Consider the following 22,285-nt stretch of genomic DNA (forward strand, 5'->3'; position numbering starts at 1 on the left):
GTTTTTTACATAACTGTCCCTTCAACACCGTCCTAATGGTACCAAAGGATGTGTAAATACAGTGATAATTAAAAGCACACTCTTCACAGCCCCGTTAACTCCTTGCACTACCACTCAATAAAACTCAAATCTTATCACAAAGCTTGGAGTGATTTGATCAAATAGAGCCAGAACCGTCTCTCAAGCACCCTTTACACTTGCAGATTAACTAAGAGCACACATTTGCATTTTTTTCAGGCAAGCAGGCACCCTTGCACGAGGGCTTTTCACAGCACATGAGACTCAAATAATGAAACTTCAGCTGAAGCATTAGATCGAAAGTAGCCGTCCGGGGCAGTTGTATTTTTTCCCCAAAACGAACGCAAACATTTTGGATTAAAGGCACAAGTGAGGCTGGAGATTCCTTACCCCCACCTTCCCAGGATGCCACTGCTCCCCTAGGGGTCGCGCTCCACAGATTGAAGACCTCTGTCTTAGAGTCATAAAGCACTAACCGGGGGCATCTGGTCACCCTTGACTTGGGCAAATCCAAACTTTCTGGCCAACTGCAATAAAGCGCAGGTCAGAACAAGCCTTGGCATAGCCAATAGGTCTTGCCTTTGGGACCTTATAGGTTTTTAGCCATGCAGCGCATTATCCCCAATCACATGCCCACCCACTCCAACATTACATAGCACACTGGGACCAGTAGGACCAATCTTATAAGAAGGAAAGTGAACAGACAAGGCCTGCTCTTGTTTACAAATAACAGAACTGGAAGAAGTGCATCAACAGACATTGGCCAACTTAAAATCTAAGCAGTCTTCAGAAAGAAAAAACTATATAAAACTGTCAAGTTGATGTTCTTTGACCATCCAAAGGTGTTCCATCAGAAGAGGTCTACAGAAGTTGTCACCAGCTGCCAACTGGCCACAAAAGCCAAATTAAGGTACTTGTCCTTGACTCATCAACATAAGGTGCCAAGGAAAAGAAGAAAAAGATATTTACAGGCAGACTCTGTCAAGCTCTGGGACAAGGAAGCCCAACAATATGGAAGATTAACTAAACTGGTAAAGACTGACAAATGAGCTGCATATTGTATTTTAAACAGAAAGGTGTGCCTCTTCTCAACAGTGTTGCAAGGATGAAATGCTAAGCACAGATTTTTCGCTTAGGGGTTTTAAGCCAAACCCTTCATTACATTGGCCATGCCCCTTTGAGACCCTCCCCCCCCCCCTTAGTTTTTTAACCCCACTTAAAGCCCTGGGTAAGACACAAAAGACCATGAGTATCTAGGAGAGACAGGGAAAGGGCGTTGGAGCAGGGGGCTAAAGGAGACATCAGCAAGTGGAGGCGGAAGGGGTAGGAGAAAGGGAGAGGTGAAAAGGATAAGAGACGGGGCAGAGCCTGGGGAGCTCGAGGTGCAGCAGTCGGAGAGGAAGGGGAGGGAACAAGGAAGTGTGGCACCAGCCTGCACGTGATGCTGCCGGACGCTGACCAGCCCTCGTGAAACTTTACTCTATTATTTGTGCTAATAAAGGAGTTTGGGAATGAGGCGCCTGGACGGGGAAACCAGCGAGACACTGCAAGAAGCTGATGGGAGAGATGGGGGTTGGGAGTGTAGAATAGATGGAGAGAGAACTTGTTGTAAAGGAGTAACCTCCCATTTGCCTCCACCCCTCCCATCTGTTTCCCTACAGCTTCACTGACCTCGTCCTCACTTTGGCCGCGGCCACCAGCGTGAGGGGTAGAAGTGCAAAGTATGGTTCTGGGGTGACTCCATGCTACACGCTCCACTCCAGGCCTCCAACTCACCAACTAGCCCCACTCTGACTTTACTCTGTTCATCAGAATGAATTAGACTGGCAGCAGGAGACTTAGCCCACTGAGCTTAATCTCACCGGGCATTATTTAGCCACGTCCACCTGCCCAGTTTGGAGAGATGTGTGCATTCTATTGTCATGGCTACCAATGCTTTAAGTGGACGTAGAGAAGTGAAGGTACTCCTCCTCAGAGCGCCTGGTCCCTACTGAGAATTGCAACTACTCTCCTGTTGAAAGTGCTGCACCCCTGCAGGATAGTGCAGATACTCTGCCTTTCAGATGGGAAACACGCAGGTACTCTGTACATGCCCATTTAAAGCACTGATGGTTGCACAACACTGAAAAGCATATAGGTCAAAGGTCAGTTGCACATAGGTCAAAGGTCAGTTCCAGCATCACTATCGTAATTACACTTTTTGAAACCTCAAAAAAACGTACCTGTTTTCGATCAGACCGTTGATAAATATGTAGATTTTAGGCTGAAAGGAGGTTCCTGGAAGGATCCCCCGCACCACGGGGGCTGCAGTGCCCCGCGTTATGCCCGTCCCCGGACGCGTAGTTTGTCTTTTCTCTACAACGCTCTATTTCGAGCCCCCTCCTTAGGACCTGCCCCCTCCGTCCTCCGGGTCTCTGCTGGTTTCCTCTGACTTGCCGGAGTCTTACCAAAGGTTAAGTGAACTGCAGGAACTCGTAAACACAGATGGCACTGCTTCTACCAAATTGTTTATTTTTTGTTTTTGTTTTTATACAGTGCAAACTTGTCCAAACGCCTCAGGGAGCTTTACATGGGCACCGCTTGTTTACATTTATTAGGCACGGGAAGATGAAGATATTTGTTGGCCTCGTTGTACGGCATTTAGGCCCGTGGGTTGCGCCCTTGGAAAAGCTTACAGTACCAAAAAACAGAACTACAGCGCCAGCAGCTCTGACATTTTGAAACCGCGGGATTGCATTTTTTCTTCTCATTGTAAAGACAAGAATAAATCAACCACGAATAAAATTCAGTTTTATACCCGATGCTGCCACCCTGTGGTCTTTTCAAAAAGTTATTTGGGTAATTTAGACGCATTTGTTAAAACCAGCGCGGCCGCGCAAAAGCTAAACGAAATACAACCTTTGAAATCTGACCCAAAACAGATAGTACACTGCACACCGCTGCTCGTAACCGTTCACCGTGGGCGGATACCTTTCCTGTGAAAGGTGGGACATGCACCCACCTTTGCCCAATTGTGTGCTGTCTTCGCATGCAAAGCCAAATAGGGAAAAATGCACACACAAAAACACACGCACGAGCATGTGAAAAGTCCTGAATGATTCCAAGAGGTCATTTTCCTAGAGCAGTGCTGCGCGATGCGCTAGGCTCTCCCTAAAAAGGGACCCGCCTTGGGCCGCTGAAAACAGGACCATTGGAGGAGGCTGCATCGATGTTGAGGACGAGCTGTGACGAGCAGGGAGGCGATGTCGTTCGGTGGGATTCTTAGGCGATGTGCAGCTCAATGGCGATGCACTTGAGGAGAGCTTCAGCGTCAAGCGACATTGGAGATGGGTGATGCATTGTCGTCAAGCCACGCACTCGGAGACCGTTTTGCTAGCGAGCTGCGCTGAAGACGGGCAATCCTTGGGTTAAATGCGCTGGTTACAATCAGCGCAACGGCAGTGAAGTGTCCGCTTCGAGAGTTGCAGCACAGAAAACCTCACTTACAAGGTATCAGGACTGGATTGGCACCTGTTGGCAGTGACTCGCTGATGGCAGGGCCCAGGTGCTGTTGCAGGAAGTCTTTGATGTCCTTGAGACTTCAGAACAGGAGGTAAGCCAGCAGGCCCTTGGAGTCAATCTGGGTTCAAGTGCGATGGGTCCAGTCCTTTCCTCAGCAGGGCAGAGGGTAGCATGCAGCGGTGCAGCACAGCAGAGCAGAAAAACATTTCTTTCAGAGCAGCAGTCCAGCAGAGTGGCAGTCCTTGTAGCAGCACAGTAGTCCTTCCTCCTGGTAGAGTTCTTCACAAGTCCAGTAGTATCTGAGTTGGTGGGGTCAGAGACCCAGTACTTCTACCTAGTTGCGCCTTTGAAATGGGGATGACCTCAAGGAAGGGTCCTCAAAGGTCCTTTTTTCTCACCCTGGTTCCAGACTATCAGTAGGAGAAATCAGCCCTTTGTGTGGGAACAGAGCACTGCATATTCAGTTGCAAGTGTCAGCCCCTCCCTCCCTCCCTGCCCAGGAAGAGCCATCAGAATACAGATGAGTGCTTGGGCACACCTAATGTTCCCGTGTTTATGGCGGTCTATAGGGAATGTACAAAGTGTAGCTGTCACCCACCCCAGACATGTATTTGAGACCGGCTGCAGGCACACAGAGCTGTAAGAGCAGAGACATTTCCACTTTCTAAAAGTGGCATTTCTAAAATAGTAATGTTATTTCCAACTTTACATGTAAAGTGCATTTATCATTACCATTCCAAAGATATGAAACTTAACACAGCTACTTCTTTCTAATCCGGAATTACAGCTTAAAAGTGTATTAAGGAATTTCCAATGTTAACCTATGAGCGAAGTAGTAGGCCTCACAGCAGTGAGAAACGAAATAAGATGTTTTTCGAAACCAGGTCATGCAAAACTTGAAAGTACATGCCCTAACTTTTATTTACACAGCACCCTGCGCTACGGGCTGCTTAGGCCTACCTTAAGGTTAACTTATGTGTATTAAAAGGGGAGTTTAAGGCTTGGCAAAGGGTTTTAAATGCCAATTTGAAGTGGCAGTAAAACTGCACACTCTGGCTCTGTAGTGGCAGGCCTGAGACATGTTTACAGGTCTACTTTTGTGGGTGGCACAAGCAGTGATGCAGACCCACTAGTAGCATTTAATTTAGAATCCCTGGGTATATTGTATATCACTTTACAAGGGACTTACAAGAAAATTAAATATGCCAATTTTGTTTACAACAATGTTAACATTTTTAGGGGAGAAGCACATGCATTTTAGCAGTGGTCAGAAGTGGTAAAGTTCTCAGAGTCCTAAGGCCACCAAAAAGAATCAGCAAAAAGAAGGTAAGCAGGCAAAAGGTTTGGAGGAAGACGACCGCAAGGCTGACGTGTCCAACACCGTCCTTTTCTCAACACAGTCCCTAAGTGATCTTGTAGATAGAAGGGTCAGATAAATTGCTTGACTAAAGCTGAGCAGCAAGCAAGTCATTGCAGCCCAGGCTTGAACTCAGGAATGTTTCAAGGAGAGTAATCTTGTTCGCTCTGCCTTGATATTTGTCATCTTTTTTTCACAACTTTGACTCCACCAGCACTTAGTAGTACCTATATTTTGAAACTCAGTTAATTTCCTTAACGAGTTGCAGAAAAGATTTTATTTTTCCAAACCTAAATCACTCCGGGAAGTGGAAAATTACACTTCCTTCCTTCAGAGCCTGTTTTTTTTCCTCAGATAGGATCAATACACACATTGTAAATAAACAAAAGTGCAAACCCCCTTAGCTCAAGTTCCTAGTTCTTTTGTTGTCAATCTTTGTGAAGCACGAAGGATAATGCGCTAATGATTGCAGGAAAAATTACCAAAACTTCCTTTCCCAAGTGAATGAATGTCAAAGATTTTTGAGACAATTCTCCAAGAATTGAAGATCCCTTCCATCTTTAAATGCTGGTTATCTAGAACATCTGGAGAGTTCTCAAATGCTTGTACCTATGCATACTTTTTTTTGCCTGCTTGGCTAGTAGACCAAGAGTAATTATGAAAACATTATCATAAAAGGGACAAAACAATGGGACGGTCAGCCTTGAGTAGCCTATATAACGCCTTCTGTTGTAGAGATGAATATTTTCTATTGTTGAATTTTAAATCTTTGAGTACAGAGCATAGTAAGGGAGGTTTGAAACAACTCAAATATGTAGTACACACAGATTGTCAGAAATCAGATTATAATTGCATAGGTCAATTGGTGTATGTCATAACCATCTCCGGTATATACTGCCTCGTTGTATACAGTCATTATCTCCTTTCTTCCTGGTCATATTGACTTCTTGGCTTAGAATTTTTTCCCTGGATTCTCTTTTTAAAAAATGTATTTATTGCTTTTTATAACTTACAATAAGCAAAAATTCAAAAAAAGTTTGAAAGCCCATAGTTCATGGCAACAAAGTGCTTCATTCAGCACATTGAGATTCACACATCATAAGATGTCAGACAATACTATTGCAAAATGTTTGACAATGCTGTCAACCTCCGCTGACATTTACGGAACATTCTTTAGTGAATACCATACGGATCCATATCTGTGTTTCATCTAGGAATCCTCATATGTTTGCATATTTTTAGGCCATCACCTGCCTTCCAATACTTTTATTTTCAGCTAGCATAAATACACCAATCCATACTTCATTCCATCACACTCTATACTGAACGGTAGGGCTATCCCACAGCCATGCGATCTCGCATGGGGCAGTCATTAGTCATAGAGCAAAAAGGTATGTAGTGTATCGAGAGGATGCCTTTTCACTCCATACTCCTAACATGCTTTTTGCCCCCTCAATTTGTGTAATAGCTGTTGGACAGTTACCAACTCCTTCCAGAACTCGTTCAGTTTGCGACCGATTCATATGATGTGAAGGAAACCCCTGACCTGTCCATAACTTCTAAGGCACAGATCAGTATCCAACGCCTTGCATTTCCATATCATTGTCCAGGAAAAATGTGTTCTATATTGAAGCTTTGGTTGTATCATTCTAATCCCTTTTGTATAGCTTCCTCCTATTCAGTGTCATCCATGTCTTTTAGATCTGAAACCAAATGAGACTTCAGATTGTCTAGAGTACACGGTGTGCTGTTAGTCAAGGTCTTGCATATTAAGGCTGATTTTTTTAAACTGGGCATCTAAGAAAATTCTTTTGCGCGGTGGGGAGCAATTGATATTCGCGCTTTGCTGGTATTGTTCTTTCCCAAAGCAAACTATAAATCCCGGAATACTTTGGTTCAAACTCAAGTCTTGAAGCTCTCAAGGGCTTCAGCCCATCCTTACCCCACTCATATGCGATGTTGAAATTCTCTAATCCCAATGGTCAAATCGCAGTAGATGTAAAAGTTCTCTCGTTTAGCGAATAGTCCATAAATGGTTCATGTTGATCAATCGATCGTCTCTTTCGAGTTCCCTCATGGCTACCTTCCACGGTCTGACTTCTAATGCTGTGTTTTACAGCAAACCAGCTATCTAAGTGACTCCATACAGTGCTGCCAGGTATCCAGTATCGGCAAGAGCATCTGTCTCAACTCTAATTGACAATTTCTCTAAAGGCGCATGTTAGAAATAGGGTTGTTGTTTGACTGGGGCGTAAGCCTTGGTCAAGCAGCAACCACAATCCTAGTCAGGGTAAGGTACAAGCAAATCCCAAATTAATCTGTGTTCACCCTCTGGTAGCTTGGCACAAAGCAGTCAGACTTAACTTGGAGGCAGTGTGTAAAGAATTTGTACAGCATTTCAAACCGTAAAACTGGGGAAACGCCACATAAAAGTATTTCACAACAAGTTAGAAAACTATAGCTTAATTTAATACATAAAACAAGACCAAAATGACAAATATCGAATTAGTAGAACCAGAGATATTCAAGTTTAACGTTTGTAGTGAAAAGTAGTGCCAAAAAGCACATAGCGCTATTGGGGATATCTCTTTGCCCTAGGCCAGGACAAGTCACAAGTTGAGTCAGACAGCCATAGAACGCGGACCGGCTACAGGGACTCAGTTAGGCCTACTGAACAGAGTACCTTAAATCCTGGTTGCAGAGTATTACGTGGATCAGTATCAAAGATGCAGTGCGTAGCTGAGGCGATGCATCGGTTCCGAGATGCAGCGAGGCTACAGTACGAGGTCCTGTAGCATCTACGATGAGGATCTCGTAGACTGGGATTGCAATATAAAGCCTGGTGTTGGGGATGTGATGTGCAGTTGAGACAGTGCATTGGTTCCGATGAGCGGTGACGCTGTGAGGTGGAGTTTCAGTGTTGTCATCGAGTCTGCCGTCAATGAGAGATGCCAGGAGCTGCACTGGGGAAAGTGTTGCGTAGTGACAGTTCTGAAGGCGATTCATCAGTCCCAAGATGCAGGTTGCAGAGGCGATCCAAGTCTTTTGCGATGGGTCCAATCCACGCAGCAGCGGTAATGCGTCGGTTCTGCTCAGTGATGTGCCGCTCAGCTGTGGAGATGCGTTGGTTCTGCTCTGAGATGCCTCACGCAGCTGAGGATATGCATCGGTTTTGCTGATGAGCACCTTAATCCAACCGCCAAGGGTCCAGGACTGGGGTGGCATCACTTAGCCGGGTAGACTCACAGATGGCCCAGTCCAGGTGCAAGTAGGTTGGAAGCCTGTTAGGTCTCTGAGGCTTCAGATGGTGAGGACTACGAACTAGCCCCTGGAGTCACTCTGGGTTGTGAGTTCGAGAGATGCAGACCTTCTCACCCAGGCAAGAGGGCAGTAGGCCGCAGCTCAGCACTGCAAAGCAGGCGTCCAGCAGAGTGGCATTCCTTCAGCAGCACAGCTATTCTTCCTGGCAGAGTATCCACAAGTCCAGAAGTGTACTGAAGTGCTGGTGTCTGAGGTCCATTACTTGTACCCAGTGGTGCCTTTGAAGTGGGGAGACTTCAAATACATGCCTTTGAAGTGCACATATGTAATTTCTTACAGCCCTGGCTCCAGACTCACTACAGGAGAGTATGGAGCCCTTTGTGTGTGAACAAGGCACAGCCTATTTAAGGTGTAAGTGAAGCTGTGCCTAGCTCCTACCTCTCATCCTGCCAGAGATGGCCCATTGAGACACACCTAAGCTCCCCTTGTGTGGCTGTCTAGTAGGAATATACAAAGCCCAACTGCCATCTGCATCCAGCCACGTGATCAGACACAGGCTACAGGCACTTAGGCACAGATGTGCAAAGCAATTTAGCATTTCTTAACGGTAATGGTAACTGTCTTTTTTCAGATGTACAAAGGTCCAAAACCGGTAACAATTTGCGATTTTTACTGGTAGAAATCGCGACTGTGATTTAGGAATTGCAAATCGAGATTACCTATTTACATTCATAAAGCACATGTACATAGCATTTACTAAATGCGAATCGAGCATAATGGTAACCATGTGCAAAATTCAAAAATGCATTAAAAAAATCAATGTTTTAATGTGACAAGAAGCGCACATATGCCCCTAGGGCATATGTGCACTAGGAAATTCGAGGTGCTTCCAGTGGAGCCTTAAGCAACATTGGCATTGCATTTCTTAAATTGTGATTCCCGATTAGGAAATCACAATTTAAGAAATGCAAACCATTTCCTATTTTGCCCATAGGCAGGAATTCAATGGCATTTCCTATTTGCGATTCCCTAATAGCGTTTCCTACTTTGTAGGAATCGCTATTCGGAAATCGCAAATTTAGTACATACCCTTTTGGATTTCTTAAATTGGCGAATCCTATGGAGTCGCTATTTAAGAAATGCAAACGGGAAGCTTTTTACATCTGGGCCCAAATAGCTAAAGCAAGAAAATGCCAACTTTCTGTGTCATTTTCAGAATTGCAATTTAAAATCAGACTTCACCATCCCACGTGTTCCGAAGGGGAGGAGGTTTACCTGATAGTATGGGAATCGGATAGGGGAGTTTGCGGGTCGCCCGTTGGCTGGGGTTGTAACCACTATGATGCATTTACCTGCTACTTTTATCTGCTTGCGTCAAAATGCAAACCTGTATTAGGGTTTTAATGCAAAAGGTATAAATAAAATGAATTACATTTTTTTTATAAAAAATCCAACTTCACTGGCAACTGCGGCGTTGGGTTGGAAAGTTAAGATTACTAAGGCCCTGTTGTACTTAGCCTCCCCGCGTAAATCACTGATTGTCCTGGTCGATGTTCTGCGCTCCTTCGGCCGTAACTCAGGTCTTGTCATCAACTGGGCTAAATCCTGTGTCTATGTGCTTTCCGGGGAGGCTCCTGTTCTCCCGCGGGGCTGCTCGATCCAGATTGCCTCGCAGGGGTTTCGTTACCTGGGTGTCTATATTACGCTGGACCCGGTGGCCCGCTACGAGCGGAATTTGCTTCCCCCCCTCCAGCGCTTGAACGAGGACGTCGCGCGCTGGCGGCGCTTGCCGCTTTCGCCGCTCGGCCGGGCGGCATTGTTCAAGATGATGTCATTACCGCGCTTTCTGTACGCTCTCCAGAACTCGATGGACCTGGTCCCGGCGCGCTACTTCCGTGAGGTGGAGAGTTTGCAGCGCCGCCTGTTCTGGGACGGGAGGCCACGTATAGCCCCGGCAAAGTTGACGCTCCCGTGGTATGACGGAGGGATTGCCCTCCCGGATATTAAGCGGTATTACTGGGCCTCCCAATTAGCTGCAATTAATCACGGCCTTTACGGGCCCGCCTTAAACCCGGCATTTGAAATGGACAAGACGCTCCTGCCCGGTGGCGATTACAATCGAGCGCTCTACACTAGCGTGCCCGATTCCCGCCTGACGGGACCCACGCGTGTCATGGTGCGAGTATGGCACGCGGCCAATGCAGCTATGGGATGGAAGGACCGTTTGACCCGGGCGTCACCGTTGTATGCGTCTGAGAGGTTGGGCTCCCTATGGACCTCGAAGGGCTTCGATAGGTGGGACACGATAGGCATTAGTACAGTGGGGGATCTCTGGACGAGGGGAGGATTCAAAACATTCGAGACACTGCAGGCGGAGTTTCAGCTGCAGGGCAGTGAATACTTTCGATACCTGCAGGTCCGTCACGCACTGGGGTCTGTCTTCCCAGACGTGGCCGCCATCCCGGAGTCCTCCCCACTGGAGGATAGAGTGCTAGATGGCCACGTTCCGGACAGCACGATCTCCCTCATCTACAAGAAGTTGATTAATGACCGCTCGGGCTTACTGACTGGGCTCCGCGAGGCTTGGGTTGCCGATGGGTTGGAGCTGGACGACTAGGACTGGATTTCCGCGGTGGCCTCCCCGAAGGAGGTGGCCATCCCGGCTCGCCTTCGCTTCGTCCAGCTTAAGATACTTCACCGGGTGTACATGACGGGGCCAGGGCTTCTGCGTATGGGCTATGCCGAGGATGGACTGTGTAAGCGTGGGTGCGGTGCAGTGGCGACTTTTTTTACATATTCTGTGGGAATGTCCGAGGGTGGAGCGATTCTGGCGTGGTGTGCATGAGGTCCTGCGAGCGGTTACGCATGTCGTGCTGGTGCCTGAAGCGAGGAGATGCCTGCTGAATGTGTGGGAACCGACCGACTACTCGGTTCCGCAGACGCGATGGGTGACGCTGGGTTATATGATTGCTAAACGTGACATCGCTCAACTGTGGGGATCCCAGAGGCCCCCGGCAGTGTCGGCCTGGAAAGAACACATGGATTGGTGCATGTTCCGAGAGAAGGTGGTGTATGTGGCGCGGGGTAAGCCTGGGGCGTGGCTGAAGGTGTGGGGCCCCTGGAACGCCTACCGCGGGGGTATTTGCGAGCCGCCATTGTTGCCTCCCGCTTCACCAGCTCCGTCCCCCTAGATGACCCCCTCCCTCAATCCCGGGCACAGTGTTTTCCCAGTCCCGGACCTATTCCCCTTCCCCTCCTTCGATTTTAGTGTATGGTTGGGGTCCCCCCATTTGAGGAGCATATGTTGTCACTTTCGCTCTCGGGTTGCCTTGCGGGTGTGGTTTTATGTTGTTGTGTTGTATAAAACGAAACCGTATTGTGGGCTCAGAGTCATGTGGCCCACGTTGTTGATACCTCCTGCTTTAGCGTCTCTGTAACGCCAAGTGCCTTATTGTATATATGTCATTTATTTCTGTCACTTTAGCGGCCGGCCGGAAGGTTGTAGGCCCATACCTGTATATATTTGAGATTGTAATAAACGGTTTCAAAAAAAAAAAAAAAAAGATTACTAAGGCCACCCCGCTACTTGGGGCCACTCAGGCATGCTCTCGCGGTTCCCAGGGTTTGATAAATGGTATTTAATTGGCCTTTCGATGGTGGGTGACCTTTGGCCTGGGGAGTGGGGGGGGTTGTCCCGTTTGGGGATAAGCAACAACAATACCATCTTCAGGCGGGGGAAGCCTTCAGGTACCTTCAGGTACGTAGTGCATTGCAAAAGGCGCTGCCTAGAGGCTCTGATCTGCCTGCCTCCTCATCATTAGAAGATAGATTGTTGGATGACTACCTCCCTGAATGGGCGATCTGTGAGGAAGTGGCTCTGTATATACTGTTCCTTAATAGGTACAGGGTGTACAGAGTCTACAGTCCCCAAGGGTTTGACAGAGGGTAAGTTAGATATAACCTTACTCTCTAAAGTGGTAGCTTGGTCGAGCAGTAAGGCAGTATCAGAGGACAGTGTAAAGCATTTGTTTTACACAGTCAGCAAATGGTCTCACACACAATAACTGAACTCTAGGCCAATGATTTATATATAAAAAATATATGCTTGTTTTATTTTGGATTTACCACAAACAAATGATGGACGGAATGCTGACAATGCAGACATTCTCCCCCAGTCAAGAGATCTGGGTTAAATCCATCGTTCTTTTGCCCACTACACCACCCCAGTTTAGACATGGCCATATGCAAATCAGTCTTGACCCTGTGCCTCATGGGAACAGTCCAGCCCGAACTGCCAAGCCATGTCTTCCCTGGACCGGAATCAAGCATCCCAGGACCGGTTTCTGGCTATCAGCCGTCATCAGCCAGGATAGCTTGACTCCACTGGCGTAGTGAGCACGGGTCCCACGTCTGGGAATACCCATCCCACTTAGGGCGAAAAGCGTTACAACAAACAAATGATGGACGGAATGCTGACAATGCATACATTCTCCCCCAGTCAAGAGATCTGGGTTAAATCCATCGTTCTTTTGCCCACTACACCACCCCAGTTTAGACATGGCCATATGCAAATCAGTCTTGACCCTGTGCCTCATGGGAACAGTCCAGCCCGAACTGCCAAGCCATGTCTTCCCTGGACCGGAATCAAGCATCCTAGGACCGGTTTCTGGCTATCAGCCGTCATCAGCCAGGATAGCTTGACTCCAGTGGCATAGTGAGCACGGGTCCCACGTCTGGGAATACTAAATCCCACTTAGTCAAGTCAAGCTATCCTGGCTGATGACGGCTTAAACCCAGCGAGCTTGGTTTAAGAATTTAATTGTGTTTTTAATCTCATACCCAATTTTGGTATCTTAGTTCGCTTATGTTGATATTTTCTCTGTTTTTAAATTGTACTTATTGCCCACACTCTTGCACTATAATTTGTGTCCCCACCGCTACTTTAGCGGGCTGACTCGGTAGATTTCCTCGTGTTTCACCGCCATCTTGGAGAGGATCGGGAGAACTCTCGTGGCGCCATCACGCTGAGCGCTCTAGTGCTCAGGCGGAGGTGAGGGGAGTCACTACTTAATCCTCGCATGATCCTTGCCTGAGTCGGGCCAGAGTCTTGCCCGTCTGCGCCCGTCAGCGCTAAGGAGGCGCGGAGGCGGGAGACTACGTACAAGGTAAGACCCTCTTTAGACAACTGTTGGTATGTCATCTGCAATCGTACCACCGTGTACTGTACTGCCTTCAGACTGCCATAAGGCTGGACACCTTGGCAGTCAGCCTGCTCCTGGTTGCGGTGAGCAAGACACTCTTGTTGAATCTTTTAAGTCCACTATTGAGTCACCTCTTACTTCTTCGGCCCTGCGAGGTGGCCTTATTAATGCCCGGTCGCTCTGTAAAAATGCTCAAAATATACACGATCTTATTATTGATAATGAGCTCGATTGGCTCTTGATTACAGAAACATGGCTCAAGCCTTGGTGTAATCCTGATTTAGCTATAGCCCTCCCACAAAGGTTCTCCATCCAGCGTTTGGATAGACCTGAACAACGGGGAGGGGGCCTTGCTATTATTTATCGCAGCTCATTAAAATGCTTCTCCCATGAATTGGCTGACATCAAGGGAGCAGAAGCATTAGCATTCTCTCTGGGTATCCATGACGCATTTACATTCTCAGGTGTACTTATTTATCGCCCTCCAGGTCCCCCGAGGGAGTTTCTGGAAACTGCGGGAGAAGTACTAAGCGACTTAGCGCTCAAATTTTCTAATTTTACTATACTGGGTGACCTAAACTTACATCTTGATTCTCCAATAGCTCCAGGAGTTGATTGTTTTATGGACATCATCAATATACTAGGACTCACTCTCCTGACTCATCAACACACACACCTGGGAGGCCATCTATTGGATTGCATTTGCTCTAACTCCTCTAGGCTTGCATTTAAACCTCCTTGTCCTCAGATCTGGTCTGACCATTTTTTTATTCCGTTTCATATTTCATTAAATCACAATTTTGGTTGTCACTACAAAGAATACCTCAACATCGAATTTGATCTACAAACCTAATTGGAAACAACTACCTAGTAGATCTGATGTGTTGGATGCCCTTGCAAACCGTATCCCGGTGCTATCAGGTAACACATCTGTGGACAACCAAAACTTTTGTGACTGGATAACCTCGGTAGGCCACCAATTAGGCCCTATCAGCCTTAAAAATCCCACTCTTACTAAAACTAAAAGGAAGGCCCCTTGGTTCACACCGGTCTTGAGAGTAGAACTGGGAAAACTAAGAATATTGGAACGACGGTGGCGCAGGCATTATGAGGACACTGCTCGCGATACTCACAAACAGGCTAGAAGAAAGTATCACGCAGACATAAAATCTGCCAAAAAAACTTACTATTTTCAGGCTATAGCGATGGCAGCTCAAGAGCAAAAAAATCTTTAAAGTAGTTAAGGACTTCATGAATCCATCAGTCCTTTTGCAGGAGATTCCGCCATCTCAAAATCTCTGTAATTAAATTTCAGACTATTTTGAGAATAAAATTCTTGACATTGTGAGAACCTTTCCGCCGGTGTCTTCCATTTCAGGAGAAGTCGAAAGAGTGGAGATGGTGAATTCTCCAATTAACATGGATACATTTGCTCCTGTCTCCCTTGAAGACTCCCTTAAAGCTATTCTTGCTAGCAAATCTGGATCCCCCTTTGATCCCTGCCCTCCTCTGGTCCTACAGACCCTAGCAGAAGTTATTAATCCCATCATAAACGGCATTATCAACTCATCCCTAGCTACGGCAGATGTTCCTAACGTCTGGAAGCTTGCTGCTGTCAAGCCGCTCCAGAAAAAGGCACTTGCCGATCCAGCCACCCTTTCCAATTTACGCCCGATCTCCTTGCTCCCGGTGATGTCTAAGATGACTGAGAAGTTCGTGAATAAACAACTTACGAGCTTCTTCGAAGTTAATAACATTCTACATCCTAATCAGTCCGGGTTTCGGTCAAATCACTCTACGGAGTCTGCCCTGCTGTTTACAGCAGAGACCCTTCGTATGGCCATTGACCAGGGAAAGAAGGCTGTCCTAATTCTACTTGACCTGTCGGCAGCCTTTGATACGGTCTCACATAACATCTTAGTGGGCCGTTTGGCTGCCGCAGGAGTGGATGGGATGGTTTTGGCTTGGCTGAGAAATTTTCTTAGGGACAGACACCAAATTACAGTGTTGGGCCATTATCAATCTGAAGCTAAGGCTCTCAGCTCTGGAGTTCCCCAGGGATCGAGTTTAAGCCCTATACTTTTTAATCTGTATATGGTTCCCCTGGTCAATCTGATCGCCTCTTTTCAGATCAGTACAATGTCGTATGCTGACGATACTCAGCTTATCCTAGTACTGGACAGGGAGCAGGCTGGCGCTGAGGATAATCTCAAAGAGTGCCTAGCAGCAACATTTAAGTGGATGACTGACAATCACCTTAAATGTAATGCTGGAAAAACTGAAATCTTGCCATTTGGTAAGCAAAACTTGTTTTCCCCGAAAAGCTGTTGGCCTGATGATGCAGTAGCCCCCCCTAATACCATTACTTCAGTTCGGAATTTAGGCATTAAGTTTGATAATCAGTTGTCCTTTAAACAACAAGCGGTTGCCGTAGCCCGCACATGTTTCCACATAATAAAAGCTTTGAGAAAGTTTTTTGATTTCCTGCCGTTGTCAGCTAGGAAAACAGTCGCAGTGGCCCTAATCACTTCCAGGCTGGACTACTGTAATAGTCTATATGCTGGCGTTAATAAATCGGTACTCCATAGACTACAAATGGTACAACATGCAGCGGCCCGCCTAGTACTACGCTGGCCCTGTAGGTCATCAGCCTCTGCAGCACTGAATGCGCTCCATTGGCTTCCAATTGCCAAGAGGATCCTTTTTAAGATCCTTTTAATCACCTTCAGGGCCTTTCACCATCAAGGACCTAAATACCTACGGCATGGCTTTAGACGATACCATCCTGTACGTAGTCTAAAATCTATGGGTCAGAACTTGCTTGTTATCCCTAGATTCAAGCTTACAACCATGGGCGGCAAATCCCTTTTTGTGTTGGGGGCAAAGGCCTGGAATAAGCTTCCCCTCTCTCTACGTTCTTTGTCCCATGAAATTCATTACAGGAAGGCATTAAAAACTTGGGTATTTTCTATGACCGATGCAGTCTGCACAGCAATGGTTTAATATGTAGTGTCCAGCGTGAATTGTGTCTACTTCCTCCCAAATCGTCCATCTGGGTTGGATGAGCGCCAAGATACTCCCTGGAGTGATAGTAGCGCGATAGAAATATAATTTACATTACAGATCTCTTGACTGGGGGAGAATGTCTGCATTGTCAGCATTCCGTCCATCATTTGTTTGTTTGTTGTAATGTTTTATTTTGGAACCAACACTTGGATTTAAAATATACTTTCTCAGAATGAAATGTTTTATATAAATACTTTTGCAATATGCAATTGACTTTTGTAAACCGTTACAAGTGGTTGCAATAGGCAACTCTATTTTAAACACAACAATGCATTGAGCTCAATGGAAATTTCAAGTTATTTGCAACAGATTAATTTTAGGATTACTTTTGGAATTCCAGGACTGGATCCTAGATTCAGTCCTGGGTCAGTACTTAGAATCAAGTGATGAAAGTCGACTTATTTACTGTGATGATTTTTAAACAATATTTAGCTATTTTAAAAGTTGACACTTAGAAAATATTTCAAAGAAAACAGTCAATGATTCCCTATGGATGAAAATTCAAGTTGCAGTTACTGTATGTTCTTGTTACTTTTGTAATCCAGTACTGGGTGCCTAGACTCAGTACTGGGACCTTTATCCAAAACGGGTAAGTAATTACGTTTTCAGATATTGTACGATTTTTAAAGAATATTTAAAGATTGCAGAAATTGACACTTAGAAGAAATTTCACAGATAAACAGTCAATGATTTCGTATGGAAGAAAATTGGGTTACGGGTAAGTACAGTTGTAAGTATTTTTCAGAGTCAGTGCTGGGCACCGAGATCCAGCACTGGGCGCTCACCTAAGAGCACGTGAGTAATTTTGTTTTCGTTACTCTGCTGATTTTTGGTGAATATTTTAAGATTTGAAAAGTCCACACTTGAAAGAAATTTGAGGAAAAAGCCAGTCAATGTTACCCTATGAGGAAAATAGTTATCGGTTTAAGGGTAAGTACTCGACTGGCAGAGTTGAGATTCTGGGCATAGACTCAGGGGTCCCCCAGGGTCAGGTAGGCACAGTTGGTTCACCCTCAGCTACTCTAGGGCGGCCGGGTGCAGAGAGTTAGGCCCAATGTTATCCTATGAGGGATAGGGGGGCCTTGGTTGGTGGCTGCTGACTGGCAAGCCACGCGGCTGTGGGAGCTGGGCTCCTGGTCACTTACTCAGGGCAAGTGGGGAAGTAGGTAGGTGTAGAGTTTTCACTGCCAGGGCCACTCGGGTGGCTGGGTGCAGGGTGCTTTTTAGCCTTTGGGCGCTCAATTGATTTCAATGGGAAATCTCCGGTTTAGAAAGACTGCAAGCTCGGGGACGAGGATTCTTCAGGTGCCACCACCACTTCAAGAGGTAAGTTGGGTAGTTGGAGGATGGGTAGGTACCCCCGGGATTGGGCACAGGGGGCCGCGGGGCGCCGAGTGCAGGGGTTCCTTTTGGTGCCGGGAAATCTTACCCTCTGTTGATCGCGGTAGGGGGGCACCTTGTTCTGAGGCTGCAGGCTTCTTCAGGAGTGTCTGACTCGGGGTCACAGTCGCCGTGGGGTTGTCCTCGTAGTCTTTGCTCACTCCGGCACTGGCCAGGCTTGGCTGGTGCAGAGTGTGCTGGGTTCGCGGTTCCGGTCTGCTGCCAGGGATTAGAGGTAGGTTTTGAGTAGAGCCTCTACTCATGGGAGTCCCAGGGGCTTAGAGCCAAAAGGTAGCCAGGTCCTCCGGGATTTGTGAGGTTGCTGGCCACAAGAGATGCCGGGTTGTAGCAGGAGCAGGTTCGAGGGTCGACAGGCCGGTAGGGCTGGGGCCAAAGCAGTTGGTGTCTTCCTCTTTTTAGCAGCTGCAGGGCAGGTCTTCTTTCTTCTTGCTCTTCTTTGTAGTTTGGAATCTGCGGAAGGAAGGTTCAGGGTCCCCCTAAATACTAGATTTAGGGGCGTTACAGGTAGGTGAAGGGCAGGGACCAATGGGTCCCTGTCCTGGGGTGGGTACACCCCCTATCCTGCCTCTCTCCTGTGGGAGGGGGGCAGTAGCCTAGTCCTGATGGGGTAGGGCTCCCCATCTTCAAGATGGCGAGAGCCGGGAGATGTGCTTCACCTCTCCTCCCCCACCTGAGGGGTGGGGTTGTCAGGCCGGCACATCCTCTGTCCTTATTTGGGGTTTCCGGCCAAAGCTTCCCACCAGAGTGGGGGGTTGCAGTGGCCTGGGGAAGCTCAGAGGCGGTATGCCTTTGAAGCTTCCCCCTGCCCATCCTGGGGGAGGAGATTTAGCACCTCGCCCAGGATGTGCATTGTTGCAAGCCCAGGAGAGCAGGGGCTCTCCCACCCAGGGGTCCAGCAACATGTCTGTTGTGTGGCAGCCTAGGCAGCCTCAGAGCAGACGTGGATTGTAGGTTAGGTTTAAGGGGGCATCTCCAAGATGCCCTCTGGGGTGCTTGGTACATTAAATCCCACACTGGCATCAGTGTGGGTTTAATGTGCTGGGAAGTTTGATACCAAACTTCCCAGGCTTTAGTGTTGCCAATATGGTGCTGTGGAGCTCGTGTTTGACAAGCTCTCAGCACCATGTACTCTTAAATGGCAACAGTGCTCAGGAATGGACCTAGGTACTGTAGGGGCACAGGGCTACTGCTCCTGTGCCCACACCATTGGCATAAGGCACCCAGCTAGAGGGGTGACTGATGTATGCCATGGCAGTGTAGGTGATGGGCATGGCACACAGGGATGTGTGCCATGTCGACTTTGTTTTTGTTTTGCACCCACACACTCAGCCTGCAAAGGCAGTGTGTGTGTGTGTGTGTGTGTAAGGGTACAGGGCCTCTAAGGGTGTCCAATGAGTGCTGCAGCCCTTAGAGGCCTTCCCTGGTCACAAGGCCCTGGGTACCTAGGGTACCATTTACCAGGGGCTGACATGTGGCCAGGGTTTGCCAATTTGGGTTTTGTTTGTTTTAGGGAAGGAACATAGGCCCTGGGCACCTGATTGGCAGGAGTCCAGGGCACACTCAGTCAAAGTACATTCAGCAATTCAGTAAAAAGTGGGGGCATACCTTGCAAGAAAGATGGCACTTTCTCACACGATCTCCCGAACGTATCGTAAGATTCTTAATATTATGCCTGATTCTTTGAGTAAATTACTGGCTAAATGGAATGACTAGGTGCGAGAGCTTGACGACGAAGAGTGGAGGGAGGCCTTGGCATCACCCCGGAAGGTAGCGATCCGCTCACGCTTTAAATTAATACAGCTCCAACTACTTCTCAGAACGTACTACACCAGTTCAGCATTAGTCAAGATGGGTCTCCTATCCTCTCCAGACTGCCCCCGGGGCTGTGGACAACTGGGAACTTTCCTACACCAGTGGTGGGACTGTCCTGAGCTCCAGATCTACTGGGGAAAGAGTGGTTCCAGCCATGTCCCAAATATATCATAAAACTATTGTCGTATCCCCTCATCACTGTCTTTTAAATATTTGGGACGCTACGGACCTTACTAGGCCTGAACATCTCTGGGTCACTCTGGAATGTATGATCACCAAATGCAACATTGCTAGAACTTGGAAGGGCTGGCCCACACTTAGACACGCTGATTGGGAATTGGACATGGACTGGTGCATGCAAGCGGAGAGGGCGGTGTATGAAAGCAGAGGATGCCCGGGTAAATGGACCAAGGTGTGGGGCCCATGGAACGAAAGTAGAGGTTTTATTTGTACCCCACTCAATAATACGTTTGTTGTTGACAATGAAACACCATAGGTTGGCTGTCGCGGGTATTAATGGCACAATTGTTTTTCCTTTGACCCAATGTATTCTTTGTCCATTTATATTTCCTGTTGTCCTCAGGAATTGTATTTTGTTTTGGAACGGCACCAATATTGTTTATTTTTGATGATTGTTTAAATTTTAATAACGTTTTTTTTTAAATTCAAAAATCCGACTTCACCATAAGTTTGGGTTTAAAATTGTTATCCTATGGGAGGGATAGGCCTTGCAGTAGTGAAAAACAACTTCGAGAGTTTTTTACTACCAGGACGAGTCCTGCCTTTTAAATACAATGTACTCAGCCCTCTGGATTGTCCAGGACCTACCTTAGGGGTGACTTGTATGTATAAAAAGGGAAGGTTTGGCCTGACGGTCTATTTTGCCAGGTTGACATGCTCTGTAATGGCAGGCATGAGACAAGGTTAAGGGGCTACTTAAGTGGGTGGCACAATCGGTGCTGCAGGCCCACTAGCAGCATTTAATATACAAGCCCTGGGTACATGTATTACCACTTTACTAGATACTTGTAAGTAAATTAAATATGCCAATTGGGGCTGAACCAATATTACCTTGTTTAACGGAGAGAGCACAAGCACTTTAGCACTGGTTTGCAGCGGTAAAGTACGCAGAGACCTAATACCAGCAAAACCGAGGTCAGCAAAGTCGGGAGGAAGGCATGAAGGTTGGTTGGGGGGGGTGGAATCCCAATCCAAGGCTGTCCGATCTAACAGTGCAAATCCCTATTTATTGATTACAGTTAAGTTTGATGCCCAATAATTCTTGTGTATCTCAAGAAGTGCAATTTTTCTCTTGTATTCACTTTGGGCTTATGTGTTATGGGCATTCCCTGGGCAGTCCACAGTAGAGAGCAAACCATGACATTCAAATTGCAGAAATTTGTAGGGATGCAGCAGAAGCAATCATGTGCCGGGTATGACATGCTACTGACCCTCCCTGCTTGTGATAAGTACTGGTCTTTAATGAAAATTTCACACTGGCGCATCCTACCTCAGGCACTTCTAGCAGTAAACTCATACAATCTGCTCTGCTACCTCAAGATCGGTGATTCGATCTCCTTTGAGATCTTGCAGTTTATGCGGGACTAGCTCTCCAAGTGCATCTTGCCATTCGACGTGCTTGTTGTCTCAGTGTGCCACAAGCAAAGGGACGCTTGGTTGCTATTGCATCAGCAGGTCAGCTCTCCATTTGCCCTCTTTCCTGCTGTCATGAAGATTGTAGATGTCATTTTACCATGAAAGTCAAGGTTTTCCTGATTCGTAGCTGTGTTAAGGCAGAATGTCTGCAATTTCATTGACATCCTTCTCTGATGGTTGTGTTTTACTGTGCTTTGATCGTCTTTCCTGTCCTTTTCATTTAAAATGTTCTGATAACCCATGCAAAGTGCTTGTCCGTTAAATAAGTTCTTTATTTTCTTCCAATAGGAGGACAAGATCCATGCACGGACCATGTCCTGTGACCACTTTTGGACCAAAGGCCTGCGTGCTGCAGAACCCCAAGACCATCATGTGAGTATTGACATTATCACATTTGTATTTTTTATTTGATTTCAATCGTGACTGCTCTTTTGTTTGTTATACCTCTGGATTTTGCTCCATATGCCCCTCTTCTTTATACTTGATATTCATTTTTTATATACACAGTCACCCTCTGTATTTACGTTGTTTAAATGCATTGAGACAGATACTCCATCTTATGTTAGTGCCTTCAACAGTTCGAAAGGATTCAGTGTATAGTTACCTGTGTAGTCTTCCATGTTAAGGCTGAGTTGTGGAGGGCTGTAGATCCCTTGGGTGACAGGGCATTTTATCGGGAGAAGAACCTAGGAACATAAAAATCCCAGAATAAAAGTAAAAAAACAGTGCTAGAGACATATGAAATATTAGGCTATGGGATGGGCCAAGGATTAGAGACACAGATTTGAGGCTAGGGTGAGCAGTAGGATTTGAGTTAAGTTTACAGGAATGGAAACTAATGGGTTTAAAATATGATCAAGTAAAATGTGATGAGAGTTGGGGACAAGGTTAGTTTTAGGGCAAGGAAAGGGTATAAAGGTACTTTATGAGGAGTAGAGCTGAGGTTCCCGAGACAGTTTGGGTTACGATTGTTGTAGCTTTTATGGTATTGTTAAGTGTTGGGATGGGGAGA

General features: G+C 46.7%; 1 protein-coding gene across 8 annotated transcripts in view; it reads left to right on the forward strand.

The window, feature by feature from the left end:
* The window catches only part of NADK (NAD kinase), a 574,415-nt gene that overhangs the window by 322,566 nt on the left and 229,564 nt on the right, over positions 1 to 22,285 (forward strand). For all 8 annotated transcript variants that reach the window (XM_085609365.1, XM_085609361.1, XM_085609381.1 and 5 more), the window contains one exon: positions 21,562 to 21,645. In XM_085609365.1, coding sequence (XP_085465491.1) covers positions 21,562 to 21,645 — 84 coding nt within the window. The remainder of the gene's footprint in view (positions 1 to 21,561; positions 21,646 to 22,285) is intronic.

Source organism: Triturus cristatus, chromosome 1_2, assembly GCF_964204655.1.
Source record: "Triturus cristatus chromosome 1_2, aTriCri1.1, whole genome shotgun sequence".
NCBI lineage: Eukaryota > Metazoa > Chordata > Amphibia > Caudata > Salamandridae > Triturus > Triturus cristatus.